Source organism: Elephantulus edwardii, unplaced genomic scaffold (assembly GCF_000299155.1).
Source record: "Elephantulus edwardii isolate Elephantulus edwardi_28Jun2011 unplaced genomic scaffold, EleEdw1.0 scaffold00014, whole genome shotgun sequence".
Taxonomy (NCBI): Eukaryota; Metazoa; Chordata; class Mammalia; order Macroscelidea; family Macroscelididae; genus Elephantulus; species Elephantulus edwardii.
Genome location: NW_006399764.1, coordinates 19,092,987 through 19,118,703, shown reverse-complemented (window position 1 = coordinate 19,118,703; position 25,717 = coordinate 19,092,987). Strand labels below are relative to the sequence as shown.

Below are 25,717 nucleotides of genomic sequence, written 5' to 3'. Positions count from 1 at the left end.
AGATCTCTTCCAATCAGTTGGCCAAGTGGTTGTTCTCCATATTTCTTGGCACAACTTGGTGAGCACATCCAGGGCAACATCTGTTATCTGGAATACTTCAATTGGTATGCCATCTATTCCTGGGGCCTTATGTTAAATATTTTTTTCCAGTGTTGGAATTCAAAGGTATCACTTCCTCAGTCTTCCATCCTTATTCTTTGTACAGCTTTTTCATGTGTATCAGCTAAATAAAAATGCCATGGCTTGGCTCAGGTGCACCTTAGTCTTTCTGGTGGTCTTTGCTTTTTAAACTCTTTGAAGAGGTCTTTTGCAGATATGCCCATTATAATATCTACTTGATTTCTTGGTTACAACTTTCACAGCTGTTGATGGGGCATCCAAAAACAATTCTTTATAATGTTGATATTTTAGGGATTCATCAAGGCGTCGCTTATTACTCCAGCTGTGAGATTTTGTGTTTTCTACATGTTGAGATGTTCTGAAGGCATTTTTGGTCTTCGCTATTCATCAGTAGATCATGTCTTGTTCTTCTCAGCAGACAATGCATCACAGATCGTAAAATGGATAATTTTTATTGTATTATATTAAGTTGAAATACAGTAGTAGAGAAAGCTTATTTCCAGCATGCAACAGCTTAGCTTATAGACAAACTTCATTTTTATTTTTTTTTTATTTAAAACAAACTTCATTTTTAGATTAGCTTTCAAGAAGTTGATTAAGAAGTCTAAGTTGGAATTAAAAAACAAAAACCTACAAGCAATGAGACTGTTTAGAGTTGAAAAGAGAACAGAGACAACATCTCTCTCCTTTAGAGCTCTTATTACTACGACGATCACAAGGAAACAACAGAGGCTTACAATCAACATTTCCCATGATGATTTCCAAATGTTATCAATATATGCTTAAGAAAAGAAAAACCCTACAATTATTCAAGTTTAGAAAATATCAAGGTGAAGCAGATTTCTCTAAGGCAGTACGTACGTGTCAGGGTATTCAATTTTACAGTGTTCATTGGGAACTTTTAAGACATCTTATCACCCATAGTTTGTCCTAAACTGACTTGACTAGGAAACTCTGTGTGCAAACTTCTCTTGAATCTCCATTCAGGGGAGTACTTGGGTAGTTTGAGAACTCCAGTTTCCTTGGTTCATTACAAAACAGGATTCTTTTGCAAATCACTTTAGAGCTATCTGCTTACAACTTATGGATGACCATGCCTTCAAGATAATAACAATAATATTGTTCTCATTGTGCCAAAAAGAAGGAGGCACTCCTAGGTGATCCTCCAGCGGAGTTTCAGAAGCTGTAAATTACACAGGAAGACACCCTCCGTCTTTCTCCCAGAGAGCAGCTGGCAGATTCAAAGTGTGTGCCCTTGTACCGGCAGCTCTCCTTACCACTGGGCCACCAGAGCTCCCTAATAACAGTGAGCTAGATTAAGAAGGGATGAAACTATTACATTTAATGAATTCACTGCCTATGGAGTAGCTAATAACAGTGTCCGTCTGCTGATCCAAAGCAACAATGATAGGAATTAACATGCCAAAATCAGTTTCAGATACAAGAAAGGTTTTAGCTCTGGAAACTCTGGAAAATAAAATCCAAGTGTGATATTAACTAATGTAACAGATTCATTCCAAACAGAAATGGAATGTACCAGATTTTATTCAAGCAAGAAGTCCCAAATGTTTGAACTGCATTCACCAGAAGTCTACTTTACTTCAACAAAATAATAAAATAGCTAATGGGAATATTAGCCTTAAATTACTCAAGTGTAGCTAACATTGAGATTACATTAGTTTTTAAAATTGAGTATACTAGAAGAATGTAGTTCTCAAGCATAGAAATCAGCAAAGCTATTATTAAATGTGTCACTTACTGCTATAATTTGATCTCCAATTTGGATTCTTCCATCATGCTCAACAGCGCTGCTTTTTGTAATGCTCTTTACAAAGATTCCTGAAGGTTCTAAGATTAAAAATAGGTTATTTGTCAGAACGTCTACCCTTCATTCCCTAAGTATAAAATCTTCATTTCCCATAGACAGATATTGACAACCCATATAAACAAAAGTATTTGTGGATACAGGCTACACAAAAAGAAAATTGTTTATCTGTTTTACGCAAAATTAGAATTGCTTACATTAAATGATTCCAAAAGAACTTTCCAGTTTATCTAACAATCTTAGAACATATAATTTATTCATTATTTAATAAGACAATGAAAGAACGTGAACATTTATAAGCACCTAGTTTTTTATCTCCAATGTAACCTGCAATGGTAATTCCTAATCCTTGGCTATTTTTCGTGAGTTCCACATCAAATGTCTCACTTTCTTCATTTTTCTGAGTTGAAGCATCGACCTAAAATACAATACACAAATATGTAAGTTCAAAACAAGCTTTCTTTTTCTTGGTAATAATGTGATGTAAGCAGGTGTCAGAAATTCACTGAGAATTCTTATAGGGATCACACCTTTCATCATTAAGACATGGACTGAGCATCAGGTATATATTCAGAAAGCCATTTCAGTAACAATGGTGAAACTCATCTTTTCAAAGAAGGGCATTATTATTTGTACACCCAGAATTAAAAGCATAGCAGTTTGTTACTATTCTGAGAGATTGTCCATCTTCAGTTGCAAAGGAGCTGAGATGTAGTACACTGAAAACAGTTTATGTTTTAAATCAAGTAGCTGCAAATGTATGTTGCTACTTAATCTGAGGATTTATCAGGATAGTAATAATAATAATGATAAATCCAGCTAACACTGAGGACATTCTACCTAGCAGAGAATCACGATGTTTGAATTCATCTCCTCTTAGAGTAAGCCTACGTGACAGAGGAAATAATTTTGTTAACTTTGGGGAAAACTGAGACACAGAGAGAATTTTCCAAAGATGGACGGTCACAGTAGAAGTGGGATTCAAACCCAGAAGGTTCCAGTTGCAGAGTTCTGGCTCTGAAGTGATACGTTCTTTGCAAGAGCCTTGATGGCTTAGTGCATTGGATGGTAAACTGCAAGCTGAAAGACTGAAGGTTTGGGCTCAACAACTGTTCTATGGGGGAAAAGAAGCAGACTTCTCTTCTAAAGAACCACAGCCTTGGGGAGCTCTGGTGGCCTAGTGGCAAGGAGCTGCAACTACAATCCCAGAGGCGAACGGTTCGAATCCACCAGATGCTCTGCCGGGTAAGGAGGGACAATCTCCTCCTGTACTAGTCAGATCTGATTTGACGGTACACTCACACAAAAATAATAAAATAAAATAACAATTAAAAAACCACAGCCTCGAAACCCCAGTGAAGGGTTACTATGACTTGCTATCAACTGGTCAACAGCGGCATTGGTTGGTTGGTTTGCAACAGAATATAAGAGCACCATCTATACAGGAAATGCTAGTGTGCTATGAGTCAGAGTAGACCAAACTGCACATTTTCCTCCTTCCTCATTTTATTATTATCTTAAATTGATAATTGCATCTAACACAATGAATGCATTAGTCAAACTTCCAGATAGGCAATTAATTTGCTATTGAGTTACTCTGAAAACCAGTGATAAACTATTTAAAATCTTCTCCTCATTTATTGTTTTGAAATTTGATAAATCAGTATGAGAAATCATTTAAAGACTATAGTTTAAAGCTATTTAAAACATCCCTTTCTGCACTGACACCCTGGAATGAAAGTAGGTTTTTCAAATGTCAGCTTTTGTTAGGACTTTTTTTAATTGTATTATTATATATCGTAAGCTGAATTGAAGGGATCGTTTCACCACATAAATATTAACTGAGTAGTAAAGAGTTATCAGTAAGGTGCTGGCATGATACACAAGTGTGTGTATCAGGTGCTACAGAAAACACAGGAAGAGCTCAGAAGATCAGGTTTCAGGAGGTGACATCACTGGCGAGGTTCAGGGATATGAATCATATCAAGTGACACCATCAAAGAAGGTGATGCCAAAATGCCTCTGTAAAATTTTGGTGTAGCATTTTAAAAGAAACACATTCTTTTCTGTAGAGACAGACAAGTAGTTTTTGCATGATGCTGATGTTTGCCCTGGAGTCAGAACCAACCCACTGCTGACCCTTCAGTGGCAAGATAGGAAATCACACAGGAGATGGTCCACCCTTCTCCTCGGGGTGGATTCAAACTGCATGTTTTCGGAATTGTAGCACAGCTTCTTTGCAGTAGCCACCAGAGCTTCCTGGTTTACATGTATGCAGCACACACATATATCAAAACACCTCCAAAGCTAGATCTCCATGCTAATTTTCTTTGTAACTCTTCCAAGGCTCTGTGGTCAGAGTTATCTTTCCAGTTATAAGGATGCTTCAAATTCACCTGCACATATTACAAGCACGGACTGTTGTTTGTGTTGCTGCCATTTGTTTTTAGGGGAACACTGGTGGCCTCGTGGGTGAGAAACTGTGCTGCCAACCTCAAGGCAGGTGATTTGAATCCACAAAGACTCCTCAGGTCGTCAAGCGGATGGTACACAGCACAACAACAGCGCTTTTATGGAGGAGCTCTGCCAGTGTGGCCCACAGAGCGTCACACTGCTCATCAAAAGGCTTATGTCTGTGGCAGATCGAATCTGAGGGAGAAAAGAGGCCGCCGCCTCCTCCTGTTACAATGTGCAGCCTCCGACACCTGATGGAGCTGTTATGACTGGAATTGACTCCATCGTGGCGAGTCTAGTTCCGTGTTTTGCAATCACTGGGCTTCTTTCAAATTTTCCACTGTGTTAGCAACAATGTAGTGGTGATTATTATTTATAAACATATTAATAATTTGAGAATAAGGCAGTAGTGAAGGAAAAGGAGAAAGATTGTTAAGAAGCCTTTCAGTTACTCATATTATTCTAATAATGTCGCAATTCTATGTAGAAAGATTTTACAAAGCAGTTCATTAAAGCCTTTCAGTTACTCATATTATTCTAATAATGTCGCAATTCTACGTAGAAAGATTTTACAAAGCAGTTCATTATTAGTATAACCACAGAAATATTACCTTCAAGCAATTTGCAATTATCTGTATCACCTATTATTCTATGATTTAAAATGTTACCAAGGATTGTGGAGGGTCTGGTATGGGAGGGGTCAGTCCATGGAAGGGGTGGCTCCATGAACTAGCAGGCTGGGTGACACCTGGTCTAGTGGAGCTCTCGCTGTGGGGTCTAGCACGTATACAGTTGGGGGCTAGCTCAAGCATTTTCTGATTGTATTGAAGCAAGTTCTCAAGACATCTTATAAACAGTCCGTGTAAATAAGATACAATTTTATAGTAAAGTTTGATAAATTTTTTTCTTTGCACATAATTATCTGTGCAAACTTAGCAAAAGTTTAAAGTTTAGATAATTACAAGAAAATGACAGGATGAAATCTGCTTCAATTGAAACAAATGTGTTTTCTATTTTTAATAAGACTTATGCGAGTGCTATTTTAGAGGGTGGCAATTTGACTATCGAATGGTTTTAAAAGGGGCACCAGCTTCAGAAATGATGATACGCACAGAATAGATATTTTTCTAAGCGTTCAATTACATCAAGTGGTTTTCGGTATCGCATTCATTTATGTATTGCTGAATAAAATGTTTTATTTACCACAAAAGAATGCCATTTAAATACTTGCATAAACAAGCTTGCTTTCCTTACTTCTTTCTTTTTTGCAAAAAAATAGCAACCAAACTCAACCCTAGAAACAACGGATTCATTGAAATTTCAAGTGCTCTAATAAAGTATGAAAGGGCTTATGGAGGAAGTGAGAATATGTAAAAAAGAATTTGTAGCAACTAGTCAGAAAATAATACAAAAAAGCACAGAATTTTTTTTATATAAATAGGAAAGGACTATAAAACTTGTATTTGCTATAAAGTTTACTTAGGAATTTGGTGTAATTCTAAAAATGTAAGAGACTTCTGGATAAAAATATTTCATTGCTATTTTTTCCACCATAAACTTTTGACCTATAAACTATTTAACCACTACATTCCAAAATTTTGAAATATTCCAGCTTTTTTCATATCAAATCAAAGACAAAGATGGATTGCTGTGGTTTTGAATAAAGCTTTTGTTACAGCCTCAGAAGTATGACTTTTGTTTAAAAGATTGTGTAACAGGGTCAAGGGGATGCCTGCTTATTAAACATCTGATAACAGTTCTATGACATACCTTAAACCAATTACACTGAAAGACTCTGCAAGCTTTATTCAGCCCTAACAAAACAGCTTCAGTCCTCAAACCCACACACTTGAAAGAGAAAAATTCTTAAAACTGTGGAACAGGAATGATTTGAGCTTAAAATCTACCTCACAGAGATCTAAGTAAAAGAAAGATCTAGTCATTTAGGTATCAGCGGCAAATAATCCTCTCACACTCTATCCAAATTTTAAAATAGGCCTATGAACATGTTAGAAAATGGCAATGTGATGATTTAAAAATTTTTACAGAAGGCAATGTAAAAATCTAATATTTTTTACATTAAAAAAAGTAACTTTTTTACATTAAAAAAAGTAACTTTTTTAAAATCTGTATTATTCAGTATTCCTACTGGATAGAAAGCTGTAAGGGCTCAACCACATTTATCTTTGAATTGAGTTTCATGATTAACACTAATATATGACCATATATTATATATATGACCATATAGGTCTAGTCTCTAAATAAACATTACTGTCATCGAAGCACTACTGTATCTGACCTTCACATTAACTGTTAATCAAAACTTAACCGCATAGCAAGGAGTTGAAAACAACCTAAGTGCCCATGAACAAACGAATGGATAGAAAAGCTGTGGTATATTCACATAATGGAAAACTACACTGCATTGAAAAACAAGGTACTCATGCAATATTATTCAAAATGGGTGACCCTGGAGGACATTATGCTGAGTGAAATATCTCAGTCACAAACAGACAAATACTGCATAGTGCCACTGTTGTGAAACAGGACTGACATTGGGGTTAGGGGCAGATTGAGAAAGATGGGATAAATAATGTATACTGCATTGAAACAATTGAGGGAGAAAATGTTTAAAAGGGATATGTGATTAGGTATTTTTGTCATGACAGGAGTCCAGAACAAAGGCTGCATGGGTGTGTGTATGGGTGTGTGTGTGTGTGTGTGTGTGTGTGTGTGTGTGTGTGTGTAACAATGAAAGAGTTTTTCTTTTACTTTTCAAAGAGAAGAGTGTATTGGAGGTAGGGGTGGGCAGGGAGAAAAAGTGCAACAATGAATGAATGTAAATCCATAGTCTCTGTAAATTTTCATTTAAATTAATGATTTTTAAAAAAAACAAACCACAAACTTACCCGCATTTCTGGTGAGGAAGATGGGGGCTGGGGCAGAGTGACGCCCAACGAGGCTGGAGCTGCGGTTTCCTCTACGGCTCCCCTGGCAATCACCAGCTTCACTCTGTTCCCACACTGCCTGAGGACTTGTGCAACTTGCTCACTGCTCATTCCCGCGAGATCGGTGTCTCCAATCTTTAGAATGTGGTCTCCACTACACAGCCGTCCATGCTGAACAACAAGAGTTAGAATAACCATCCTCGTAGTACTTTGACTGTGTTACAAAAATCCCAGGTGAGGGAACAAGAACAACAAAAAATGGGAAGAGACTGAGATTCTAACTACCACTTAGGATCAGTGTTTCTTTTGCAAATGTAACTTCCCTAAAGTTTTCCTGAACACTTGACAGATAGCTTTCTCCAGTAAATTTGATGCAGTACCTGTGACATTATGGAAGACCACAGTTTCTTCTTTCTCAAAGAAAAAATAAAGGAAGACACCTTATTACCTAGTGAAACAGCAGGAAGATACACTGATGTGGCTTACCTGACTGGCTACTCCCCCTGGCAGGATAGTTTTGACTATCACGCCAGTTGTCTTTCCTCCTACGATGCCAAATCCCAGACCAGATCCATCATTCACCAGTTCAATGGTCTCCACGTGCTGCCAGTGAACCTGAAAACAAAACTCTGCATGAACATCAGATATAATAATGAGTCTAATGCTGTACCTTTATTCCTTCCACTATATAGGTAATCCCAAAATTATAACCAGCTTCTGTTCATTCCAATGACTCTGTAGAAAGCAGATTCTGAGGTAAGCCAAATGCATTTTTATTTTCCCTTTTCAACATAATTTCTTTTATTATGAGTGTCTTTATAAATCAATTCTTTGATTTGGGGTTAGAAACGTACATATATATTTTGAAATTCTCTGTAATGCATTTGACTAACAAGTTGGATGGAAAGAAACTCCAAGGATGGTATTAAATGAGGCTCTGAAACTCTAGGCCAGGGATTGCCTATCTTGCCTGTACACTTTCAGCAGATTGATACTACTATCGTTGAAATCACCAACACACCCTAATGTTTCAGGGGCTGTGGAGCGAGCTGTGCCTCCTGCTATCTTCACAAGCTCTGCCATGCTCAAGAACACTGTTGAAATCAGCATGTCAGTCCATCCCATTGAGGGTCTTCTTCTCTTCTGATGGTCTTCCCCAATATGGTGTCTTTTTCCAAGAACTGGCTCCACTTGAAAATGTGCTAAAATATGTGGCATGAACTAACTGCATTTAACCAGCTAAAAATAGGCAATGGTTTGCAAGAGTCTTTGCAGAACTTCCTTCAAAAAAATAATTTAAAAAGAGAAAAAGATCAAGGGGGAAACTGTTACCAGTTAAAGATGCCTTCTGCAGAATCCTGCCTATATGCAGGGCTCCAAATCAGCTGACTCCTCAGTCACCGACCGCTCACTGTCCAGTACAATCCCATCATTTACAGAGCGCCAGCAAGATGATCTCTCTCTACAGATAAAGCCAATTTTGTCAAAAGTCTGAATTTTCTTGGAGAAATGCAATTGAGTGGAAAAACGATATAATGAAAGACAAAGGTTGGGCTGTTGTGTAAGTGTCGAGTGGAACCAACCCATAGCTGACCCTCCAGTGGGTTTTCAGAAGCAGCAAAATGCAGGGGAGGAGATTCCCTATTTTATCCCATGGAGCAGCAGATGGACTTGAGCCCCATACCTTTGTACTGACAGTGCAATTCCTTACCACTAAGACACAGAGCTGCAATGGCTGTTAGAAACTTTTAAATGTAATCACGATTAAAGAACGAATACTCTGGAGTAGGGGGGAAGAACACTCAAACTCCAAACGAACTCCAGGTATTGGACCATGCCAAGCCATGAGAGGTCCACGCTCTTCTCTGTGTAAAGACCTGTCCTCACTGGATTGGAGTGAGCCAAGATGGTGCTGGCCGCAGATGGAGAGCGGGACACCACGGGGCCCATGACTTGCGGCAAGGAGCCTCTGGCGATAATGAGCTAGACTTTCTCTTTGGCTTTCTGAAGGATTCTGACAGCCTGCTGGGGCGTAAGTGTTTGGTCAAGTGCCTGCCCATTGAGAGCAAGGATCTGATCGGTTTCCTTTAGCCTTCCATCTCTGTCAAGGATTGGGGGGCAAAGATAGGGGGGGACAAGAAAAGAAAAAGAAACAGATGACAGCTCTCCTGACAATGACTGCTCCGTCGGCAGTATTTTCAGGTTGCTTTGAATTCTATTTTCCAACTTGTATTCTCTTAAAATCTCTTCCCAGCTCTATTTCTTTCCAAAAAAGTATTTTGGCTCCAGGTAACCAACTCTTGTTCAAGATAAACTCAGTGCCACTTCTAATTACTTCTCCTCCCAGATTAAAAATGCTTTTCTTCCAGCTACTTACTCAACCCTCTCTCTGTATCTTTGGTGTTTCTAACATCTGAAAATGAAAACTAATTGGTGGCCCACGTTAATTCTGCCTCTCAGCAAAGCCCTAGGACTAAGGCCCTACACATCAACTGGAAACAGACTGGCAGCTTTAAGGTAGCGAACTCACACCTTTGTCTCTCTCAGAACTGCTGGTGGAAGCAACTTGTGATCTTCGGGTTAGCAGCACCTGTGCCACCATGTGCCTGCGCTGGCCAAAAAAATCAAAGTACAAATGCCTGTATTTACCTAAGTTCTGTGAGTAACATAGTCCACACGAAGTGCTCTGGTAACCCAAAGGCTGAACCCCTCTAGTGGTTCAAATCCACCATCAGGATAAAGATGGGCAATCTCCTCCCATATGATTTACAGTCTTGAAAACCCAGTGGGGGATCAGGTATGAGTCAGGTCCAAATCAACAGCAATGAGAGACGAGTATGATAACTATACAGGGGCCATTTGTATACAAATGACAGATAAATAAATAATAAGTTTAATATACAAGAACCAAAAACAAACAAGCTTGGAAGCAGGGGTGGCATCCACTTCTGTAACAGCTTGCCTCCAGAAACCCTATGAACCTGGAGAAAGGAGGAAAGTCCCGCAAGTGTAGAGGACTTTTATTCATAAGGTCGCTATGAGTTGCCTACGACTTCGACGGCACTGAACAACAACAGTAACATACAAGAACCCATCTAGTAACAGTGACAAATGGTGATTATTCATTCAGAACTTTCTTTTCTTTCTACAAAGTAATTCAGTGTAACTATATTTATAAGTTCCTCTTATTTTGAATGAGCTGCTTTCTCTACTCTGTTGTTGTTTACTGTCAAGTCAGAAACTACCCATAGCGGACCTGCTGGTGGGTTTTCAGAGGCAATTAATTGCAGAGAGGAGACTGCTCACCTTTCTTCTGCAGAGAAATGGGTAGATTTGAACTGCATGCCTTTGGGTTGGCAGCACAACTCCTTACCACTAAGCCAGCACCAGAGCTTCCTCTTTCTACTATTGTTCTAGTTCTGTGCCATTGAGTTAGAGCTGACCTATGGCAGACCCTACAGCAGGATTTCAGAGGCAGTAAATGTCATGGGAGGAAATTGCCCGTCCTTCTCCCATGGAGCTGCTGGTGGATTCGAACTACATGGTTTTGTGACTGCAGCACAGTTTGTTGCCACCAGGCCACAAGAATTTAAGTGGTTACCTCTGAGTTGTTCTGCCTCATGGCAACACCATGTGTTTCAGAGTGGAACTGTCCTCCACACAGCTGCAATGATTGATCATTGAGAAGAAGAGCACCAAACCTAGTTCTGAGGCAGCTTGCGGCGAACTTGAATGGATCGCTCACAAGTCCAGCATATCAGCCAGCAGACTCCTTTAAGGACTAAAACTGGCTAATGACAGATCACACTCAGTGCTCTGTTTGCCGGGTGTTCCTCATTTGTGTTGTTTCCTTCAGATCCTCCTGGGGTGGTCGACACCTTCTGTTGGTGGCAAGAGAGAAGATGTAGGAGCCTCACCTGTGAGCCACACCGCCCACCTGTATCTCCTGCACAAAGATGCCCACTTCTGCCCTGTTTTCACTCCTCAGGCCCACAACACTAAACCCGAGGCCTCCACTTTGGGGTTTGAGGAGCTCGAAAACTTCCACATGGCAGCCCTTTGTAGGACACAAAGCAGGAAACATAATTAAGTGCCATGTACCGCAATGACAGTGCTCTTGTTGTCATTGCCGTCAGTTGCTATCGGCGACTCCAACCTACAACGACCCCCGAGTACAACGAAGGGAAGTTTCCTGAGCCTGCACCATCCTTGCAATCTTGGCTGCGCTCGACCCCACCGGCGGAACCCCCGTGCCAGTCCACCTGCTCCCTTTCCTTGAGGCCACTCTTGGGAAGGAGCTGCGCTACCAATCCTGAGGCATACCCGTTGCTCTGAGGAAGGTAGGCAATCGCCTTGTGTGATTTACTGCTTCTGAAAGCCCACTGGAGGGTCAGCCATGCTAGGATCTCACGCCACAGCACATAACAACTACCTGAGAAGCATAAACTCCTCCTCCAGGAACTGGCTGCTCCAGGAACGTTAGGCCAAGTCTCACCATCCCTAGTTCGAAGGAGCACTCGGCTGGACTTCTCCCCACACAGATCTGCTCTGTTGTTTACACAGTTCACACGAGAGTCAATATTTTTCATCAACACTACAATTCAGAGGCCCCAAAGCTTCTTTGATCTTCCTTATTCATGGTCCAGATGTTACATGCATATGAAGTAACTGAAAACATTGTGGCTCAGCTTGGGAACATAGTCTTTTAAAGGGACATGTTTGCTCTTCAGCATTTTGAAAGGCTCCGTGACAGTAGATTTCCCTCCCATGCATTATGTCTTTTGATTTTGTGACTTTTGTTTTCACGGATGTTGATTGTGGATCCAAGTAAAATGAAATCCTTAACAACTTTGATCTTTTCTCTCCATCTATCAAGATGTTGCCTATCAGTCCGGTGGTAAGGAGTGTTTTCTTTGTGTGAAGGAATAATCCACACTGAAGGCTATACTCTCATTCTTTATTAAGTGCTTCAAGTTCTCTTCTCTTTCAATAACCAGGTTAGATCTAGAGTGTGTGACCTCTGACATCAAAGGAAGCAGGACAGCCGTCGACTTCAGAAATAATGGGCCCATGAAAACTCTCTGCACAACAGCAGTACATGGTCACCTTATTAGTAGTATTATTTTGTCCAAAGAGAAAAAAAGACAGGAAAGGAGAAATAATTTTTCTAAGAGAGCATTTTATCTTATATAAAATGAGAGATTTTATTTGGTCTGAGGAAGATTTCTGGAATACACTATATCACACTCAGGACTAACTGAGAGTCAAGACAAAAAATTTAATAAACATACCTAAAGCCAGCTAAGCTCTCATAAAATAAACTTTTTCATTTGATTATTTTCTCTATGTTATACTTATCACTCTATTCAAGTTAGCCAGAGACTTGATTACTCTCGTAAGATACTGTACACCTGATCATATCAAGAAGGGAGAGTGTTCTTACTTGGGCCATATTTTTGATCATCTGGTCAAAGTCTTCACAGGCTGGTCTCCCACTGGGGTGAGAAGCCCCAGATCCCACGGGTTCTCCATTCCCACCATTTGAGGACAAGGCAAATGGTCCATTCTGCAGGGCAGGAACCAGAGCTGGGCTGAGATGTGGAGTGTGGCTGTATTCGACATTTAAAGTCGTAGGGGCTGCACTGTTTACCTAGGAGTAATGTGGAGTTTAGGAATAATTTTGAAGCCTCATCAACTGTTCCAGAGGAAGCACAGCTCAAGGAGAAGTAGCAAAGCACATGCGGAATTTCAAAACAGCCACACCCCTATCCGCTCATTTTATTTCCAGACACTTATTTCAGGAACAAAAAAGGATGGAAATGCAAAGAGATTATATATATGTGTGTGTCCAAGGTGAATATATAAGGATTATTTATTGTTGTTGTGCTGTTGTGTACCATAGAGTCAGAACCGACCCATAGCTGACCCTCTGGTGGGTTTTCAGAGGCAGTTAATCACACAGGGGGAGATCTGCCCATCCTTCTCCTGTGGAGCAGCCGGTAGCCTCGAACTGCGTGCCTTTGGGATTGCAGTACAGTTCCTTGCCAGATGGAAGAAATCACCATTGCTCAGCTTCAGGGAAATCATTCAAGTACACACAAAAATATACACCTTGGTGCAACAATGAATGAATGGAATTCCAAAATCTCTGTAGATGTTCTTAATAATAATAAAAAATATATACCTTCATAAACATACAGGGACCTTATAAAGGCAAAATAAACAATATTTACAGTATGATTACGTGGACGGGGTAAGAAAAGCATTACACATCTGTAGAATATACACTGAGCAACCTATTTGTTTCAAACAGACTGGATTTGAATAAGAGTCATTTAATTTCTTTTCCATTGGGACTTTTATTTTAATATATAAGAAAGAATGAAATTTCACCTGCGCCAAAGTAGCTCTTTGCTCTGTGTTCCCAGCAGGGAACTTCTGCAGAGGGGAAGAGTGGCATCGTACTCTGACTGCCGTGGTTGCTGTGAGGTACCGTCAACTCAAGTACAACTCACAGCACTTCTGTGAAAAGCCAACGGGAACCGTGTCCTGTCCTGTGCCGTCCTCATCAGCTCTGACACACTCGAGGCCGTTGCTGCAACCACTGTGTATACCCATCTCATTCGGGATCTCCCACTCATCTTCTGATTGATATTATTTCCCAAAGAATGGCCTTGCTTAGCTACATGTCCAGAGTAGGAGGGACAAAGCATCATCTTTGCCTCCAGGGAGCACTCTGGCTGCACTTTCTCCAAAACTTATCTTTCTGTTCTTTCAGCAGTCGACGGGCTATTCAGCACTCTTCTCCAGCACCACAACTCAAAGGCATAAATCCTTCTTCTGTCATCTTCATTCACTCTCCAGCTCTCTAATGTGTAACAGATGATTGAGAAGATGAAACATCGTTACTCCTAAGTATCTTGGGGAGGTTCCCGAGAGCTGACTTGCCCAATGCAATGTCTCCTAATTTCCTGACTTCTAGTACTAAGAGGTGATGATTATTAATCTATACAAGATAAAATCATTGACAGCTTCAATCTTCTCTCCATCTATAAGGATTTTGACAGAATGAGATGGAGGACCTGTAAGACAGCCTGTGTTTTCTTGATGTTGAGATGTCATCCACACCAAAGGCTTGGAGATCTTAATCTTCTACAGCAAGAGTTTCATATCCCCCTCACTTGCAGCAAGTAAGGTCGTGTCATCAGCACAGCACAGGTTGTTGATGAGTCTTCCTCTGTCTCTGATCCCACATTCCCCTTCTTCATCGAGTCCAGATGCATGAATTATGTGCACAGCATACAGACTGAGTAAGTATAGAGAAAGGACACATCCCTGACACTCACACCTCCTGATTTTAAATCAATCCGTGTTCCCTTGCTCTGTTTGGTCAACAGCTTTTTGATCTAAGTATTGGTTTCATATGAGCACAGTTAAGTGTTCTGGAATTCCATTCTTCTCAGTTAGTCACAATTCATTACGATCTACACAGTCAAATACTTTACGTAGTCAATAGAGCACAAATAGACACACTACTCCTAACAACACTTGTTCATTCGTGCTGATGAGGCGATTTCTGGTGAACCCTTCAGCCAAGGTAATATGAGCTCAATCTCTAGGGAGGAAGGAGGCAGGAGATGGAATTCAACCACAGGGTGATCAATTAATCATGTGTAGGTAATGAAGCAGGGAGCCCCGGTGGCCTAGTGGCAAGAAGCTGCACTGCATTCCGAAAGCACACAGTTGGAATCCACCAGCTGCTCCATGGGAGAAGGATGGGCACTCTCCTCCTGTGTCATTAAACGCCCTTGAAAACCTGCTGGAGGGTCAGCTATGGGTTGGTTCCAAATAGTTGGTACATACAAAAAGTAATGAAGCATCAATCCAAATTCCGATCACTCAAGTTAGAGTCAGCTCCCTGGTTCAGCAATATTCCATGTGTACATTCACACATCCATGCCGGCATGCTAACATGTCCTCAGGACTTGAGAAATTTAGGCACTTGGACCTGGTGGCCTAGCGTCAAGAAGCTGTGCTGCAATCCCGAAGGCTCACGGTTTCAGGTCACCGGCTACTCCTCCGCAGACGACAGATGGACAATCTCTTCCCAAGCAATTAATTGCCTCTGAAAACCCATCGGAGGGTTTCAACTCTACAGTGCTCAACAACAAAGAACTTGTCACTGACAGGGCCATGAACTTTTTCCTTCATCTGATTTTTTAATCTGTAACCTTTCCTAGCAGTGAGAAACAGAGTAGTTGCTAGAGACTTCTGTGAGTCCTCCTATTGATGGCACAGTCAGTAGACAGTTGTGCTGGTAACCCAAAGTGGTGTCTCTGATGGTTCAAATCCACCAGGGGTTCACAGGCAGAAAGACGGGCAATCTCCTCCCATGCCATGCGCAGCCTCTGAAAATCCACTGGAGGGTCAGCTGTAAGTCCGTTCCTACTTGATAGCCTGGTGGCATAATCAGTAGGGTACTGCACCATCAACAAAAAGGTCGCACCCGTCTGGTGGCCTGAATTCACCATCATATCTATGCTGAGGGAGAAAGATGGCCGACTCCCTCCCATGCAACGCACAGCCTCAAAAACCCACTAGAGAGTCAACTATGAGTCAGTCGTGACTCACTGGTAATCACACAGAGCAGATGAGAAGAGAAAAAGGAGGTTCTGACTAAACTGAACATGATCCTATACAAACTCTTCCCTTTCACTTACAGTTGATGTCACAAGTCCTGGGAAGACCTGGTAGTTTGGAGGACTCTTCTCAATCGTTACACTTTAGTGAACTACAAGGGTACAATGTTTAAAGTACAGGAAAGGGAAAAAATGGTCATGTTGTTGTTGTTGTTGTTACGTGCTGTCAAGTCGCCTGTGACTCATAGCGACCCTATGTACAGTGGCTCTGAACCCTGCCCTGTTCTGAGCCAGTCTCACTGACTGTGACCCCCCTACCCCTATTGTCTCAGTTACTCTATCAATCCATCTCATCTGGAGTCTTCCTCTCCTGAACTGTCCCTCCACCCTTCCAAGCATGGTGTCCTTCTCCAAGGACTGGTCCTTCCTGACCACATGCCCAAAGTAGGTGAATCAGAGCTTCAAAATTCTAGCCTCCAGGGAGAAACCTGGTTTCACCCTCTCCAAGACAGACCTATTTGTTTTCTTGGCAGTCCATGGTATCTTCAAGTATCTTCTCCAGCACCACAATTCAAAGGCATTGATTCTTCTTCTGTCATCCTTAGTCATTGTCCAGCTCTCCAAGTAATAGCAAGTAATTGTGAAGACCAAAATTCATTTCAGGGTCAAATAGTCATACGTATGTAAAATGGGAATACTGTGTACACACATTAAAAAGAACTCCAAATTACAGCTGAATAATTGATAAAATCATGCAAATAGCCAGTCCTAAATTTGTGTTTCTATAACTGGAATGTGATTTTCAAATCTACCATTATTTATTAGCAGAGCTGTATCAATGGTTTTTTTCGATCACTCTCCAGCCTATATTCTTATCTCTACCTCTTTCCCACTTATCTCCAGCTCCATGGCTCACCACCACACCTCACTGCCATACTTCAAAATGCCAAGCTGATCTCTCTGCCAGCCAGACACACTATCTAAATGACTTATTTCTTTACACAATTCAGGGGTGCTCCATAACAGGCACCTTCATGGAAGCCCTCCCTGACCACTCAACACAGCGCTCAACAACACACCTGAGTGTTCAACCTGAATCAGCTGTTCTCCAGGTCAACTGGACCACTTGATCCCCACAGTATACTTCGTCTCTCGAACAAACGTTTGTAGAAGAAATGTTACTCCATTTTTATAAGTGTGCTCTAATCTTCCCAACAAGCTCTCAAGTTATCTCAATTTTCCATGTGAAAAGAATGCACAAAGGAACCTCATCAAATAAGTAGCTGTGACACAGACTTTTCCACCATGGTGTTCCTATCATCTCTGTATTATACCTAAAACATTCACTCATTATAGATATCATTTCTAGAAATGAGACATTCAGTAAAAAAGCTTCCTTTGAGACGAGCTATCAAAACATTTTGTAACATGTCACCCACCTGTACTGAAGAGTGCATTCCCTGACTTAATATCTATCCTAGCTACAATCCTTTTAATAAAACAGAAAATGAATTCATTTACCAGAGTTACCAATAATCCCACTATTGTATCAGGCATTATTATATTTTCAGATAAAAAAGAAATCAGTGTGTTGAAAAGAGGCATTTGGGAATCCTTTCAAATGCTTATTTTAAAATCTACATCAGGCATGTTCAATTATTATTCTCTCCCCCCCCCACCCCAAAGCTAGTTTCTTATGCCAAGTCGGATTTTTTTTTCTCATCCTGAGCCATGGCAACTTCAATAAAGTCGGCTAACAGAAGACACACGGCTCAGGTTGAAGCAGATGGCATAATGAAATCTGTGACAGGCTAAGGCACCCACACACCAGGACCTCGAGCCTATGCTTGCTATGTCTGCACAGAAAAAGAATATTTGGACTTGTGCTAATGGAAGACAGGATGAACAAAATCACAGACCACGAACAGAGGCTTTCTATGTCGAGTTGTTTGTGAAGCTGAAGCTCTGATGCTCTGGACAACCAGATAGGAAGAAGAAGAGCCCAGTGGCACAATGGTTAAGCCCTTGGATGGTAAACTCAATGGCCTGAACTCTCCTACATCTCTGTGTAAGAAAGGACCTGGTGACCTGCTCCTGTAGAGGTTACAGCTTTGGAAACTCTATGGGCAGCAGAGATCTTGTCCTGTGGGGTCGGTATGAGTTAGGACACGCTTGGTAGCTTCCAATAACAACAGATGGGATGATACTCAGAATAAAGCTAGCAGAGTGAGGACAATAGTATTATAATCATAATATGGCCCTCGTATTTACTGTTGTCTTTCTCTAAACTTGTTAAAGGGAGCCCTGATGGCTTGGTTCATAAACATCAGGCTGCTGATCGAAAGGTCAATGGTTCAGATTCACCAGTAGCTCTGAAAAAGGAAGGCAGGCATTCTCCTGAGGAGAGCAGTGGCCTTTGGTTGAAACCTGTTAGTGGCTGGATGGCTCACTGCCCTTGAAATCAACCTAAATGTTCACAGCAAATGTTGGAAGACTGCGCTGCTTAGTTATCATTTCATTATGCCACCAAGCAGTTTTCTTAATTCCAACTATTTACACCCATAAATCACAATCACTGCTTATTAAAATGGTTTTCTGAACTGCAACGTCCTTCTAAAAATAAGAACGCATTTGATATGCCTTGAGAGGTTTGTTCATAGCATCTTTTCTGCGAACGTTGAATAAAGAGAACCTGACTCCCACACTCAGTTTATAAAGGAAAAAATAAACAGAAAGACACAAATATCTGGTGATTTTTATATACAGATAAACAATCTGTATAATAAGTCACCAAAAAACTATCTGGTTTTGGTTAAACTTCTGGCTCTGTTCTTTCATGACAAAGGGCTTTCAAGATTTGAATAAATAAAAATATATTAACTTAATTTACTGATTCTAATTAGTCTTAGTATATTAGACACAAGGGGTTTTTTTTGTTTCAGTTGCCCCATTTAAAACCCATTTAAAAGTTTGTAAATCATTTGTGAAAAGGGAGGACAGAACACCATTTGAGTATTTAGAAGAATAGGAGAAGCCCTATCCTTAGATGCAGTCAGAACAAGTAATAATCAGCCCTGATTAGGGGAAAATGACTGGTAAAGGAGAAAAGAAAATTCAAGAAATGCACAACTTATGCACTTCATTTAGTTTTAAAAACCTGTACATTTATTCACAAATATTTACATGGATGAGAATTTCACTTTGCATAAGACTCTAAGAAAGGTCGGTTCCTAAACTTAGATAATAGTATTATTTTAAATTTCACTTAGTTTAAGAAAGAGTGATATTTCTAGCACTTATTTATACTTTTGCCAAATAAACCGTACCTTACTTTTTCTGAATTCTCCATGTTTCACACTTTGCCCAGACAAAATTTATCAATAATTGTTCCATCTTTCACCTACCTCAAAAAAAAAAAAACACAAAAAAGCACAGACCTCACTGCTGTCAGTTGACTCCACTCACAGTCACTGTAAATCTTAAGGGTAAGAGATTGCCTATCTTTCTCCTTGAGAGCAGCTAGTGGCCACAAACCGCCAGAAACTCAACCCTTCGCGTAACAACTTTAGAACAGTACGCACTAGGCTGCCAGAACCTCTTTTGACTTGTTGTTGCTGCTACTGCGTGTCATTGCGTTGGAAATGACTCATAGCTGACTCTCCTGAAGGTTTTCAGAGGCTGTAAATCACATAAGAGTAGACTGCCTGTATTTCTCATGTGGAGCAGCTGGTGGATTCAAACCAAGTGTCTTTGGGTAGCAGTGCGATTCCTTGTCTCTAGGCCACCAGCGCTCCCCTCCTTTTTACCTACTTTATTGTTGTTATGTACCATTGAGTTGGAACTGGTCCATAACTGACTCTCCGGTGGGTTTTCAAAGGCAATTAATCACATGAGAGTAGACAGTCCATCTTTTTCCTGTGGAGCAGCTGGTGGATTTGAAGCACACATCTTTGCTTTAGCAGTATCATTCCTTACCACTAAGCCACCAGAGCTCCCTTTTTATCATTGTTGTTGTTGTTTGTTATTGGATGACATCAAGTACGACCCATAGCTACCCTATGAACAACAGATTTGAACCCTATCTCCGGGTGCACTGTCCTATCCTGTACCAACCTCAAACTTCCCGACACATTAGAACCCATTGTCTCAGTCACCATGTCAATCCACCTGGGCAAGGCTCTGCCTCTCCTTTACCACATGTGAGTTATTCTTTGCCTCCTCCAACTGAATTCCCTAGTGAACACCATTCTTGGTGCCACAACGATGTGTCTGTGATTCAGCAACAAATAAATGAACCTCTTGCTGTTGGTGTGGCTCTGAAGGCAGCCTGGGGCTGGGCTATGGGCTCTTTGATTCTGCCGCGGGGGTGGTAAGGAACTATGCTCTTCTCACTCCCTCTGGCCCTTTCAGAGAGATGTTCTGGCCCTGTGCCTCATGTACCATTTTCCCCTCATCAGACAGATGGTGTCAGAAGTGGGATTAATTCTCAGACTCACAGATCCACAGTTTGCTCTTCTGAATGTGCAGCCTGGAAAACTGTACCGGTAAAATGATTACTATTTGTTTCAAAAAATGTTGGAGAGAAAAACCTAACAGGTTACTTTTACTGTTACTAAGGTGGAAATAAAAGTTGAGAAGTTGCTTTATGGCCTGAGACAAAAGAGTATGAAGATGAATCTGAGAATTTCTTTTAAAAGTCTGTGTATGATGCTTTTTACCCCTCTTATGTATTATAATGTTAATATATACTGGAAAAATGATTAAGGTTTTCATTAATTTAATTACATACTGAAAAAATGATTGAGGTTTTTGTTGACTGGGACATACTATAATTAAGAGGAAAAATGTAAGCCAGTTGGATAGCACTGGGTATTCAAAAAAGGATTAGTCTGACCTAAGTAATAGAATTTGGTATAAAGTATGGAGCTAAAGAAAGATTAAGCTCCATCCAGCACCTGGAGGAGAGTTACATTTGAAAACAAGCAAGCAAGCAGAAAAATGACCTCTATAATGAAACTGAGGCAAGAAAAAGCTAACCAGTATGCTTAACTCATGTTGACCACCAGGGTCTACTTGACGAGAGGAAGGAGGAAACATCAGAGAACTCCCTTTCCAGGACTTCTAATGTTAAAGGAAGCTGTTAAGTATGTTCAACTCGTGGTGACCCAGTTGGGTCCACTTGACGAGTGGAAGGGGAGATATGCAGTGATGAAGAGACAGGCTGAGTTTTTACTTGTTCCTTCAGCACTATCCACCTTCCATGATGGACAGTGAGGAGGGGATGCTGGGTTTTGGGAGCAGGGGGTCCTGAGGATCCTTGAAGTGTTGATTTGGCCTGTGTGGGGCTGAGACTGAGAGGTGACCAGTCAGTCTGAAATACAAAAAGAAGTGTGGATTCAAGTCTGTGGTTGATGCCCCTATTGACCTATTCTTGGATGGCTGGTGATGTGTTGACCAGACCCACCAGATAAAGAGGAGATATTTCATTCTATGAGCTAGTATTGATTGCCGTTCTGTACTCGACTTTTGTTTATAGACACAGATTCAACTCTAACAGAAGATGCTTCTGAGAAAAAGATATGTTCGTTTACTCAGAACTTGCTTGATAGGACTGGGCAAATTACAAAGTGGCTTATCTAAAATGGGGAGATTATGATACAAGGAATAAATCAGCTGGCTGACCTATTTCCCTAAATATAGTTGATGGTGAGAGGAAGGCAGATCCTTCAGATAATGAAAAATAATGGCTAAGAAAAGCGAGACAGTGTCTGCTTAAATGTTGGATTTTTAAGCCACTACAGTTAGCCTCCTCCAGCTACCTTAACTATAGACGCATGGTCTTGCAAATCACCAACAGATGTAGGATTAGGAAAAGAGAAAGAATATGTTTTCACACAGGGCGGCAAGACTTGAGACAATCAAGACATGTAGCATCAAGACTTGAGGGAGACTGGAGCAGGCCTGTTGTCAAGACTCTGGTGGTGGTGTTGGAGTGACTGTGGCATTGCTGTGGAGAAACTGTAGCAAGGTGTAAGCTGAGGAGCCCTGAGATAAAGGTTAAAGGTGTTTGCTGTTCTTGCTGGATGCTTGAAGGAGAAGCTGATTTATAATTTGCCTGATACTTGTTTGCTTGCAGGTACACCTTGCTGAATGATTTGGATTTGACTGCTGAACTGGAACCAGAGCCTGGACTACTGTGCTTTGGAACTGTTAAGACTAAAATCTGGACTTGTGGGATATTCTTTGCCTCTCCCACTCACTTCCCTAATTGACCTCATTCTTGATACCACAACTGTGAGTCTGTGAGTCAGCAATAAACAAATCTGTTACTGTTGATGTGGCTCTAACAGCACCAGGAGGCTGGGCTAAGGGCTCTTTAACTGTTTTCTGCTCTGGGGAGGTAGAGGTCTTTGCTAGTCTCCCTCCTTCTGGTCCTTTCAGAGAGATGTTCCTGGCCCTGTGCACCTTCATATACCATGTTCTCCTCACTCAACACCCACCCTCCACCTTTCTGAGAATCATGTCCCTCTCCAAGGAATACATCCTCCTGGCAAAATGACCGAAGTATATGAGGCAAAGCCTCATCATCTTTGCCTCCAAAGAGCACCCTGGCTGCAACTTCTCCCACAATTATCTGTTTGTTCTTTTACCTATATATTTCCTTAAATAATCTAATCTGTTTTCACAAAAAAAAGAAAACCTCAATCCTTTTGTCTTAACCTTTTATTACTGTTGTTATTGTTGTATGAAGATGCTACAGGACACAGTAGTTATATGTTGTATAACTACTGTTTTATGCCACTGAGTTGCCCACGACTCATAGTGACCCTAAGAACTTCAGATCTGAAACTAGCCCTATGCTGTGTTATCTTCACCATCTCCAAGTTGTGGTGTTAGAGAAAAGTACGGAATATCCCATGCACCAACAAAAGAACAAACAGGTCTGTCTTGGAGAAAGTGAAAGCTGAGTCCTCCTTGGAAGCAAGGATACTGAAACTTCATCTTACATTCTTTGAGCATGTTGTTGCAAGGGTCAACCCTTCGAGAAGGGCATTAAGGCTGCAAAAGGGGAGGGTGTGGGCATGTTGCTTGGAGATGGTCATCATGCTTGGAAAGGTAGAGGATCAGCCAAAGAGAAGATCTTCAACCAAAGGGATTGACACAGTAACTGCAGCAATGGGCTCAAGGAGGGCACAAGGGAGGGCAGGGTTCAGAGCTATTGTTCGCAGGGTCACGAAGAGTTGTACTCAACTCAACAGCACCTCACAACAACAATAAAGTAAGATAGGAAGACCTTCAATAAGATTGATTGATTGATTGATACCATGGCTCTAACAATGGGCTCAAAGACCTGATCTTATTCAGAAAATATTCACTGACTGAAGTGGAATTAAGCTAGAAAGCAATAACACAAAGAGAACATGGGAAATGAAGAAGTATAAACTGTAAACAGCTGCAGATAGACAGCTGCAGATAGCATAACTATGGACAACGGAAATTAAACTAAAACTACAGATAAACTATTAGCATCAGTACCTAAGTCTCGCTGGAGTTATAAATCAACAAAGTAAAAAAAAAAAAAAAGTATATTTCCTAAAATCACCAATTGGCAGCTAAAGCACTGAAACAAACCACACAACTAAATTAAAACTAAGTTACCATGCCTTAGCCTTAACATTACGTAAAATATAAGAACTAGATATCTGCAGATGAGACCCTTCTACTGTACTTGGGTAGATGACAATTCATAAGCTAACCAGAATTCAACTGGCTGATTTTACAGAATGAATCTTTTAACAGTTCAAATCACATGGATTTTAATATCCACCGATCATTTATATTTTCCTTTCTCAAAACGTATGAATACTTAAAATTGACACTTATTCACATTAACCGACACTAAGATAATGTAGTTATTGTTATTATATACACTAGAGCCAAGTTTTTCTCACCCAAACCAAGTCTATTTGATGTTGAAATTTCAAAATTAAAAATTACTTTGATTTTTTCAATAGTAGCTAGCCTGCGAAATTAATGCAATTACATAAGTTTTGAGAAGTCCATGTCTTAAATATGTTGACCATAATAAATATATGATCTGATACCTTTAATTTTAACCCAATGAAGTGCTTCCAAATATGAAAATTAACTAAGACTCCCACAAAATATTTAAGTATTTACTTCTTATGTTTCATTTCTTCTTCTGTGTCGTTAATTGAAAAAGACACTGATACTAGCTGCATTTTTAATGGCTAACATCAATCACTCCAGTAGAAGCTGTATTAACAGTTATCTCCAAATACTACTGCTTAGTATCAAACTAAATTTCCTAAAGCATTTTTATTTTGATTATTAAAAAAATTATTTACAGTCCTATAGAAGAATAAAATGACTTGTTTCCACATACTTAATTGATATTAAGTTCTATCATTGTAAAGGTAAATATGTGTTAGTTTCTTAAATCTGTACATTGCAGAAATGACCACTGCTTTTACAGTTCTGTTGTTTCAAACAAACGTATAAGCACATACTGCTAGTTTAATTTCCCAATTCATTGTTTGTTTCTCTTAGCATAATGAGCAATAAGCAATGAAGCATTCCCTGGGGAATTTGCCATCACAGGTGCACCACTTAGAAATGCAGCCTTTTTCCCCCCTCCAATCTGCACCTTGTCTTTTCTACTTGCAAGAAATGTGCTTATTTTCTTGTGAATTTACAAAAATGCTGTAAAACACTCTCTGGAACTGGTCCCAAATATGAAATGGAAAGACGGATAAGATGCTTAGAGTATTCAGTAAAATACAGCACCGAAAATGGCAGAAATCACAGAAAGAGGAAAAAAAACAACCCAAAACATACAATACATAATAGGATTTCATTTCGAGTTTGGAACCTGGGGAGACGGCCTTCCCCATAAATCTTCCAGTGTAATGCTGATTAGACCACAGGTCCTCTGCATTGCTCAACAGGCAAGCCCTTGCCCGATAATTGATGGTGGCACTCTGATTTAATGATCCTTATTTTTAAAACTAATTAAAGAAATTGAACTGCATGTTCAAAAGGTATTAGCTTAACGTGACAAGACTATTTTTGACACAAAGTGGTTTAGCTCTTAAACAAAAGGGAGCAGCCAGTTCTAAAAGGGACAAATGTTTTCAGATGAAACAAGAATATTTCCTTATCTTCTATGAGGACATAGTTTCCTTTAGTCAAATATTACTGGGCATGTAACGTTAAGACATTGATCTCTAAAATGTGGGGACAGTTACATTAGAAGACCACACTCCCTCTTCTGGAGACGCTGTGTAGAGGTATTCAAAACGGCCCAGCAACTCAGTATGGTGAGTTGTCCTACAACATAACCTCTAACAAAACTAGGCTGTCCCAAAATCCTGGTAACAGAAATGGCTACCTTTATACTAAGAAAGTTCAGAAAGCACCAAAATCTGCATGTGGCTTGTCCCCAGGCTGACCAAGAGGGATGCGTGCTGTGAGACCTAAAGTTCTCATGGGGTTGTCAAAAACAAAACATGTCACAGTGGCTCCACTGTGCCAAGTGTGTCCGTGGCAGGATCAAGAGTGCTTCCCGGGGAGCTCTGGTGGCCTAGTGGCAAGGAGCTGCAACTACAATCCCAGAGGCGCATGGTTCGAATCCACCAGATGCTCTGCCGAGGAAGGAGGGACAATCTCCTCCTGTACCAGTCAGATCTGATTTGACAGTACACTCACAC

At 40.5% G+C, this 25,717-nt stretch overlaps 1 protein-coding gene across 1 annotated transcript in view; it reads right to left on the bottom strand.

The window, feature by feature from the left end:
* Positions 1-25,717, bottom strand: part of MPDZ (multiple PDZ domain protein) — a 153,417-nt gene that overhangs the window by 107,839 nt on the left and 19,861 nt on the right. Inside the window, 7 exon segments of the mRNA XM_006881297.1 lie at positions 1,880-1,968; positions 2,249-2,363; positions 7,309-7,518; positions 7,834-7,962; positions 9,235-9,448; positions 11,265-11,404; positions 12,791-12,997. Of these exon segments, the coding sequence (XP_006881359.1) occupies positions 1,880-1,968; positions 2,249-2,363; positions 7,309-7,518; positions 7,834-7,962; positions 9,235-9,448; positions 11,265-11,404; positions 12,791-12,997 (1,104 nt within the window).